Below are 10517 nucleotides of genomic sequence, written 5' to 3'. Positions count from 1 at the left end.
GCCGTCCTCGCCCCCCCCCCCCGCCAGCCCCACTCACCACTTCGCGGGCGCGGCTGGAGAAGTCGCCTTTGGAGCGCTGCCCGCCGCCGCCGCCGCGCTTGAGCAGGGCCTGGGCGTCGTCGCGGGGCCCGTCGCTGCCGCCGCCGCCCAGCGGGACCCCCAGGGCCTTGTTCCGGGTCTTCACCGTCTTCACGCTCGCCTTGAACAGCAGCGTGATGTCCACCGCCATGGCGGGCGGCGAGGCGGAAGGCGGCCCGGCGCCGAAAGGCGTCCCCTCGCCCGCCGGGACCGCGCGCCAAGGTTCCGCCTCCGCCCGCCGCTCGGGAGGTGGCGGGGCGGGGAGTTGGCGGCTCGCCGGCTCGTCAGGGCGGCCTAGGAAGCCTTCTTCCGATACAGCCCCCCTCTCTCGTCGGAGGGACTGGGGGGGGTCCCCGATTCGCTTTGGAGGAGCGGAAATGGGGAAGCGCGGCCCCGGAGTCTCTCGTTCATTTTCCTCCCTCTCCGCCTCATTATTCCCGGTGCCCCCGGAATGGAGAAGGCGGCGCCGCGGCCCCCGTTGCCCTCCCCTTTGGGTAAAGTGGCTGAACCTCCCTAGGCAGGGGCAGTGTATCCATACATATATATGTGTACAGTGGTACCTCGGGTTAAGAACTGAATTCCTTCTGGTGGTCTGTTCTTAACCTGAAGCACCACTTTAGCGGAGTCTGTAACCTGAAGCGTATGTAACCTGAGGTACCACTGTATAGGGATACACTGCCCCAGCCTAGGGAGGCTCTGAGCCCAGATTCAGCCATATATACTGTGTATATATATATATATATATATATACACACACACACACAGCACGCACACACGGTATACACACACACACGGTATATATATATATATATACACACACACACATGTTGCCACATCACCTGAGGAGAATCCAGGGCTGTGGCCAAGAGCTGCGCTTTTACGGAAATGGGGCTGAGGGGGAAAGCGTGGGGTTCAGTCTGTGCCGGATTAACGTATTAGATAAACAAGCTAGAGCTTAGGGCCCCAAATAGGGCCCCCCAAAAAAATTAAAGAAAAAAAACCTGGGTGTACATTTCCAAAATATAAGATAAAAAACAAAATAAAACCTACATACATCAACAGTGTTTTGTGCTGTGTAGGCTCCTATGAATAGCACATATTCAACACAAAAAAACTGACAATTCGTTGATGACAAAGAACAGCTGGAAATATAAAGGGCCCCATTACCGTCAGTAGCTTAGGGCCTCATCAAATCTAAATCTGGCCCTGGGTTCAGTGGTTGCGGGTTCGACCCCCATAAGGTACAGCTGCATCTCCCCCCCCCCCCGCATTGTGATGGGGTTGGACCTTCCAACTTTGCAGTTCTATGAACAGAGCTGAGTAACAAGCTCTCGAGCCAAAAGTAGCACCTGCTTCATTATTATTATTATTCATTAAATTTGTATACCGCCCATAATCCACAAATCTCCACTGCCACCAGTTAGTTCTAAATACTCCCTTATTAAGATATCATACAGTAGCTGGGTTTAGACTATGGGACAAACAGACCAGGAGGCTTAAACTGAAAAGCCAAACTATTATTACTACTGCTCCTACTACTATTATTATTATTATCATCCTCATCATCTAATAATAGGATGTATTTGCAAGGCTAGATGTTAAATGAAACTTTGATGTTTGCTTTATAATGTTACCTCTTTAAAATAACCATGTCTTTTCCCTGGTCTAAGGCAATTGCTTCTGGTGCTTTAGGTTAAGAACAGTTTCAGGTTAAGAAGGGACCTCCGGAACAAATTAAGTTCTTAACCCGAGGTACCACTGTATCTTCTCCCTATTTAACACATAGATTTTTATATAGGACTTAACCTAAAGTTTCCATTTGGTCAGAAACTCGCTGCTTTTTGTGAACCACTGACAATCTGGCTTCCGCTCTTCTTACAAGCTGGGTTTCACGTCCACCACTGTGGCCCTGACCTCTCCATCCTTGGACAGTTACTGCTTGCTGCTGCTGCTCAGATCTCACCTTCCTCTCCCAACTCCAGGCTTACTCATACAGGGCTGTGTCTGCCTTTTGATACACTTCAGGCACATCCCTCTCACCAAAGTTACTCTGTGATGGCCTGGGATTCCGATTCGGAGGATGAAACAGAGGAATCCCAGCCTGCACAGGAGTCCCCGCCTCCAGGGCCGGCTGAACTGGGGCAAGGCCTAGAGGCTGAAGAGCCTGCACCTGTGGCAGTGCAGCAGGAGCTGGCCCCAGGTGAAGTCCTCCTGGCCCCAGAGGGGCCTGATGACTCAGTGGCCACAGGTGAGCCTCCTCCAGGGCCCAGTAACCCTTCGGCCTCTCCTGATCTGCAGAGGCTTAGGGCAGAGAGGCGAAGGGAACTAGTTGCCCCCGGGAGGAGTGCTCGCCTTAAGGCCAGAGTAGGCGGGGCTCCTGGGGGTCGGGACCGCCCCTGACCTTAGAAGAGGATAAAAGCCCACTCATCCCGGCCCCAGGTTGCGGGAGCAACGTCGTTGTTGGCTTCGGACCTTCCTGTGATCCTGATCCTTGCTCGGCCTCCTGTTCCTGACTAACCGGTACTCCTGTTCCCTGCTCGGCTTCCTGTTCCTGACTATCCAGTACTCCTGTTCCCTGCTCGGCCTCCTGTTCCCGACCATCCGGTGTTCCTGTTACCTGCTCAGCCTTCTGTTCCAGCGTTCCTGTTCCCCGCCCGTCTCCCTGCATCGGACCTCGCCCCGCTTCGTGTGGACTCTGCTACACTCACGGTACCTTACCCCCGGGACCAGCACATACTCTCTGACAGCTCATTGAGTTTTAACTGAGGCCCACTGAGTATCAGTGGAATGTTGACAAGAGTCCACATTGCAATTTAACCTTTTTTATTATTATACTGTGTCTTATAAAAGCAGCGGTCTCCAGTGTCAACTACATAATGGAACATTTCTCAAGGGACCTAGTCACCACCTTAGTAATGGTATCAGCTTAGCTGTTCCTTGGCAGGTTGCCAGCTGTAGATTACCCTATACGTTATATTCCTTAGGTCTCACTTGTGGAGGTGACCTTGCCCACCTTTTCCCTTCATTAAGTTAACTATTCACAAACCAAATGGATTTTCTAATGCAGACATCCCCTCCATTATGTTCTACTCACACACAACCACATATACGCATGGCATGGGGAAATAATAATTCATACCCAAATATGGCAGGAGAGAGCTGGAGAGCCCTTGGAACCTGCGAGGAGACCTGACCTGGAGGAGACCCGTCAGTGAGGGCAGAGGAAGACCCAAAGAGACCAGCGGCACAGCAGGGCATTGTTTATGCTGCTCAACCTCCCTGCCTAACAGCTGATGTGCGGGTAGTGCAGCAGCAGCAGCAACAACCGCTTTCCCACATGTCCTCCAACTTCAGTCCTAGTTGTGAATATTTTTGGATATACTATTTTTGGTATAGATTGAAGAGAGAGTGGCAGAGAGGGTGTTTAGAGGGTGCTCCCCGCGTGATTTCACTTATGTGCCTGGGGCCCAGAACACAACCTCCACATAAAGTGGGGAGTTGCCTGTACAACATTTTGAAGTACAACTTTATACCATATTTAAGTAAGCTTTACTTCAGAGTTTTACTGTTTTCCCTCAGTTTTAAAGTGCTACAACACTTCTTCATTTAAGCAGTATTTTACTAATTATTGAAACTTCAATGATACTTTCCACAAGTTTCCCTGGGATAGATGAAGCTAACCAGCCTGTAATTCCCAGGATCCCTTTTTAAAAATTGGTGTTACATTGCATACTTTTCAATCCTTGTTTCATTTTATTATTTATTAAATTTGTATACCGCCCTGTACCTGCAGATCTCATGGTGATTCCTTTCGCTTAGTGTTATGTCTGTGCATAATACGAATCCCCATGACGGGGTGAGCTCCCATTGCTCTGTCCCTGCTCCTGCCAACCTAGCAGTTCTAAAGCATGCCAGTGCAAGTAGATAAATCGGTACCGCTGTGGCGTTTCCATGCACTTTGGTTTCCGTCACAGTGTCCAGTTGCGCCAGAAACAGTTTAGTCCTGCTGGCCACATGACCTGGAAAGCTGTCTGTGGACAAACACTGGCTCCTTCGGCCTGAAAGCAAGATGAGCGCCGCAACCCCATAGTCACTTTTGACTGGACTTAACTGTCCATGGGTCCTTTACCTTTTGCCTATGGATGTAGTCAGGCTCATTGTTTTGCTCCAGACAAGTCATGAGCTGTAGTCAAGGTTCATCCTTAGCTTACTACTCACAGTATGTCTTAGAGAGACAAAGTACAACTCCAGGTTTTGACATAAGACTGATCAAAATCCTGACGTAGCTAAAAGCAGTAGGACTGGAAGAGAAGCAAAGCTGTGAGTACCTGCACACTTTTGCATTCATGTTTAGCTATAATGAAAACGGCCATTACCATACGTTTATTGCAAAATGAAGTCAGGAACAATGCTTTCAGGATTTTGGAAGATTTTAATATTCATCCAAGTAGACAGCTTGTACTCAGGTATCATGGAAGATCATGCTGTACACATTAATTTCCTTAAAATATATGTAGTTTTAAAAGTTTGTAGCCAGAATACTACAGCAGTACCAGATTATAATGATAGACAATACAGTGGCAAAAACCCGTTCTTGATTTCTGGTCCAAAGGAAGAAAGGCTTCTCTATAAATATTTTTTTAAAAAAAGGTTAGAGGAGACGACTGAACTGGTCCACCTTATTAGGTACATAATACTTTCAGATCCCCTCCTCCCAAAGAGAGAGAGAGATAGCTTTGAAGACTGTAACTGCTTTAAAAAGTGCTTTTTCAAACTTGTGCCCAGATGCGTTTGAACTTGATCTTGGTTTCCTGTGTACAGTAACTGCATTTAGATGTGATTTGCACTTCCACAGGTACCTTGATGTGAAGGTTTAAAGCTTAGTTTTGAGAAGAGAGACTCTAGGAGTATATACTATGGCTTCTTTTATAATGGCTACAAAAAAAGCCTCCCCTTGAAATTCGAGATTTTTAGTTTGGTCTATATTTCTACAACACGCATATACACACAATGAACTACATTCTTTCCCTCAAAGCACTGCAGGTAGAAGTATCCCCAGAGAAACATGCTACAATATTGTAGTGACAACCCCAGATGCACAAAAGTCATGACTCAGACCAGCTGAAGCTGCTTTGCTTTTGTAAATTCTTGCTGGGACAGGCATAATTTGGCTCGATTCTGTAATAAAGTTATATTCAGTATATTTTATTTGTTCCATACTTTCCTGGCATGGGAAGAACAACAGCTCACATGTGTTGAATTCTAATGCTGAAAACTTCTTTTTGAGGCAGTTTGCTTATACCACTTACTCGTAATCAAGGCATGTCAACAAAAGAAGCCATATTTGGAAATTGTTGGGTTGTTTGACTAAGCAGTATCAGACACATTCATTGGCCCCCATTCAAAATAAACTCAGCAACTTTATGAAAGTGAAAAAGAAATCCCACTTAAATTTGGGGGAAATTGGCAAACTTTGTGCTAATCAAGCTCCCTGAAAATATGTGCAGAGCATGCAGGAAAGAAGATATTCTGTTACCTTAGTAGTCAGTATCGGGGACATGATCCACCATCTCCTCACTGGAACAAATGTGAACTGCACAAGAGTGCTAGCAAGTTCCAGAGGAGTTTTTGAGAACCCCTCTTTATACCAAGGAGGTTTGCACAAAAGATCCTTGCAGAAGGCTGTGCCCCTTGTTTTTATGTGGTAAATAGAACATGCATATGATAATAATGATTACAGTGGTACCTCAGGTTAAGTACTTAATTCGTTCTGGAGGTCCATTCTTAACCTGAAAATGTTCTTAACCTGAAGCACCACTTTAGCTAATGGGGCCTCCTGCTGCCGCCGTGCCGCTGAAGCACAATTTCTATTATCCTGAAGCAAAGTTCTTAACCCGAGGTACTATTTCTGGGTTAGCAGAGTCTGTAACCTGAAGTGTATATAACCTGAAGCGTATGTAACCCAAGGTACCACTGTAATCTATAAAGTTCCTAAAATTTACCAAGTGCTAAAAGAGTTGCGAGGGACGCGGGTGGCACTGTGGGTAAAACCTCAGCGCCTAGGACTTGCCGATCGCATGGTTGGCGGTTCAAATCCCCGCGGCGCGGTGCGCTCCTGTTGTTCGGTCCCAGCTCCTGCCCACCTAGCAGTTCGAAAGCACCCCTAAGTGCAAGTAGATAAATAGGTACCGCTTTCTAGCGGGAAGGTAAACGGCGTTTCCATGTACGGCGCTGGTGCTGGCTCGCCAGATGCCGCTTAGTCACACTGGCCACGTGACGCGGAAGTGTCTGCGGACAGCACTGGCTCCCGGCCTCTAGAGTGAGATGAGCGCACAACCCTAGAGTCTGTCAAGACTGGCCCATACGGGCAGGGGTACCTTTACCTTTACCTAAAAGAGTGGCACTGAACGCTGATCAGAAACACATTCCTTCCACACAATCTAAAAGGTGTGGCACAAAAGGGAAAGGAGAAGGGGAGGGAAGAGAAAAACAAGGAGATCCAGACACCAATAAAAGTTGCGAAGTGGTTTTTAAAGATGCGTAATAACATAATAATGTGGGTGGCGCTGTGGGTTAAACCACAGAGCCTAGGGCTTGCCGATCAGAAGGTCAACGGTTCAAATCCCCAGGACGGGGTGAGCTCCTGTTGCTCGGTTCCTGCTCCTGCCAACCTAGCAGTTCGAAAGCACGTCAAAGTGCAAGTAGATAAATAGGTACCGCTCCGGCGGGAAGGGAAATGGCGTTTCCATGCGCTGCTCTGGTTCGCCAGAAGTGGCTTAGTCATGCTGGCCACATGACCCGGAAGCTGTATGCCGGCTCCCTCGGCCAATAAAGCGAGATGAGCGCCACAACCCCAGAGTCGTCCGCAACTGGACCTAAAGGTCAGGGGTCCCTTTACCTTTAATAACACAGTAGTGGTTACAATAACCAGATTTAATGGAAACAGCTGAGGGATGGGAGGGGCCACATGGAAGCTGAACCAAAGCTGATGGAGTGAGCGCTGACTCCCAGTTCCTGTCTGCATCCAGGTGGAATGGCAGCTAAAAGATGATAGTTAAAGGACAGGAGCCAATTGAGTTAGCAGCTCTGGGGCATCTCTCCTGCTGCAGCCTGGGGGAAGAGCTGCCGCTGGAAGATCATTCAGAGAGAGGAGGAGCCCATTGGCAGCCGAGCCAAAGCAGTTGCCTCATCCCTTGAGGGTGTCCGAAACGAACAGAACTGGCACTAATTATTTTGCTTTATCATTATTCAACCCACTCCCTAAATCTATACATGCCAACTCACACACCCAAGAATAACAACATCTTGTTTAAAATACATTGCTTAAGAAGTAATTTATGTGATTTCTCAGAAAGATGCCGCATGGCAGGGAGAAGACTCCATGCCCTGGGACCTTCAGGTGAAGTGCAGGGAATTTTGGTGGTGGTTGATGGCATCCATCTGTCTCAAGAGGCAATGGAGGGCCCCTCTGGGAGTACTGGAGAATCACAGCGCCTTCTGTGGCTGCAGAGACCTAACTGCTGCCTCCCACATTGTTTTTGCTGTGTTAGGAGCACAAGCCTAGGCAGTGTGCATGGAGGTCTTGGGCTGCCTAGAGAACCAGACCACCCCCCTTTGCTATGTGGTTCAAAGGAAAGCAGAGCAATGCATTTTGGCATCATTATTCCAGGGCTGGGCATGATACAGTTCTTAATGTTTAAAGTTGTTCTATCCAGCTTTCTTTTGGGCAGCCCACAGCAGCAGCTTACATGGGGCAGCCATAGGGCCAGGCTGCCCATGAGGCAGACTCAGGCAGCAGCTTCAGGCAGAGGAACACAAAGATTTGGGGGCTCTGCCACCTCCAGCACTGGTGGAGAAGCAGCAGCAGTGGCCTCCACCGACATTTCACCATAATCTTGTGAGCTCTCATACACTACATGAGATCTTGCTGGAACTTGCAGTCACCACCACTTTGCAGACACAGCTGCACAACCCAGGTAAGGAAGGCTTTGGCGTGGGGGGCAGGGGGCTTTGGAATTCCACCTCCAGTGACAAAATGGGCTGCGTCGCCCCTGGGCAGGCAGGATGGAATAGATGGCGCTATACTTAGCTTTAGCAATATTGCAATCATAGTCTTCTAATTGCATTAGAAGGTGAAGTTTCGGTTGGCTTTGTTCAGTCAACAGTGGCCAATGTATACTGCCGCCTCTACTGCTTTCAGTGATCATGGACGTTTTATATTTTTAACTTTTAATGTGGAAAACGAAAAAGTGTTCAAAGGCCAAACTCTTTTATGTGTATGTTCTCCATATTCCTTCAGGGAAAACTTTGTCTGAATAAAAATCAACTAAGGATGTCAGTTTCCAAGAGTAAAAGTAAGTTAAACATCAATAGAAAATGTAATTACAGCTACTCTAAATTTTGGCAACCTCACTAGAATGACCAAGATTGGGCGGGGGCGATGAATTTTTTAAAAAATCAGTCTTCTTTCCCCAATACAGAGACTGAACTTGCTAGCAAAACAGTGGGGGTGTTACCAAAACATACACCTAGAGTTGCCTTATTTCAAAAAGTAAAATTCCTGATACCCACCAAAATTGTTAAGCTTTTTTGGGGGGCAACCTAAGCTTTTTGATTTTAAGCTTTTTGAGCTATTTCCACTGCTTTTCCATCGCGTTGCCATACATCTGGGTTTTCCCTGACATTTTGCCAATTCGGCAAAATTCCCCGATGCCAGTTTTACACCCGATAACAAAGATATGTCAGGAATTTTCCTGACATATGCCAAGCCTACATCCAGCACATTCTCTCCTAAAGAGCCAAATGACTTTATTTGTACATTACATGTAATTTTTTGGTTGTGCCTTGTCCCCCACCTTTTATTATTAACATGTGGCCTTTTGCAGTGATGACAGATAGAAGTAAGAGGCAAACTTAATAATAGGTCAAAAGCAACATTAAAAAATCAAATGTGGCAGCAGAGATACAGGCAAGAGTGTTAAATTGTGCACAGTTCAATTATAAGTCCTAGTGATGATGAAACAAACAGGAGGGAGAGATCAAAAGGGAGGCAAAACTGTATTCAGCAGGATAACTTCATGGGGGTGGAGAATAACTGCAAAAATGCATTTTGATTAGGGGTTAAAACTCAGCCTTTTGAATTTATTCTTACCAGGTTGAATAAATAAAAACATAATGTGTGAGCTACTTCCCCTTACAGTTAATGCAGCACAGATACATACTTTGCTTTTTGTTTTTTTTAAATCTTTTTAAAAAACTTTCATATTCTTATTCTTGTAGATTTTCAGCACTATATCAAGCCTGCAAACTTGTGACCCACCAAGTTAAGCATGGCTCACAAACTATGTGCAATGGCCTGACAAGAGTTGCCTGGGATTGCAGAAACAGTTGTCAGGCACAATGCACAACTAGCAGGCTGTATTTGGCTTGGTAAATCGTAATGTATGCAGACCTAGTTTAGGATTGCAGCTCAAAAAATGGGTCTAGCTCACTCCTATCACACTTTTCTGGGAGTAAGTCCTGTTGAAGATGGGGACTTATTTCCAAGTAAACATGCACACAGTTGTGCTGTACATTTCCTTTCTCCTCGGTTCCCCACCTCTTTCCAGCCCCTCTCCAGATTTAACACTTCCGTTTACTTTGTCCTGTCATGGAGTACTTTCAAAGCATTTGCTTTCGCATTCTTCTACCTCAGATTTCCAGAATTCTTAAAGTTTGCTTTAAACACTCAATTTCTTCAGACTATAGCTTTCAGTTTCTGTCACATATTCATGAAACTAATCATATACAAGCATATAAAGAAACGCAGTAAAAGTATTACCAAGTATTACCATAAGGGAGTCTTTCCATTATTCTCATAAGATTGCATGTGTTGTTGTTGTTTTTTTAATGCTGTGTTCCTTTCCCCCAAAAGATATCCTGCTGTTACCTGTAATTTAATCTGGAAAAATCATTCACATTTGAAACTGTTCTGCACTTTAAGAACTCAAGGAAGGGCTTTCAGTGGAAATTGTACTTCCGTGCACATTCCAGTGTGCATTTGGCTGCACGGAAATGCTTATATCAAGAAAAACCCTTTTCCTTGTCCTTACTTCTTTTAAAATGCAGAAGATGATACTGTCCAACTGTCCAGTTTCACATATCCTTCCAACTGAAAATAGACGGATACAGTGATAGCAGGAACCAAGTTTTGATGTCATTAGCACGAGGGGTTTAATGAGTATTGTCATACCAAAGCATGTATTGTCTGAAGAGGTAAACACCACAATGAATAATGGAAAGTTTCAGCAAGAGAAAACTGCATAAGCAGATTACAAAATTTATTATGAAATGTATCTGATTATTGGGAAGACTGGTTGCCTAGAATACCAGGTGCAGTCAAGCCACAGAAGACTTCCAAAGTGAAATGTGGGCCGGGAGGGAGGGAACTATCTGTCTGT

At 46.2% G+C, this 10517-nt stretch overlaps 1 protein-coding gene across 1 annotated transcript in view; it reads right to left on the bottom strand.

The window, feature by feature from the left end:
- The window catches only part of STX18 (syntaxin 18), a 53287-nt gene extending 53043 nt beyond the window's left edge, over positions 1–244 (bottom strand). The window contains exon 1 of the mRNA XM_081207894.1: positions 38–244. Within this exon, the coding sequence (XP_081064020.1) occupies positions 38–229 (192 nt within the window). The 5' untranslated portion in view covers positions 230–244. The remainder of the gene's footprint in view (positions 1–37) is intronic.
- Positions 245–10517: the final 10273 nt, after the last annotated feature.

This window comes from Podarcis bocagei (genome assembly GCF_964188305.1).
Source record: "Podarcis bocagei genome assembly, chromosome: 9".
NCBI lineage: Eukaryota > Metazoa > Chordata > Lepidosauria > Squamata > Lacertidae > Podarcis > Podarcis bocagei.
Note: the sequence above shows the minus strand (reverse complement) of the source record. Positions and strands in the feature narration are given on the sequence as shown.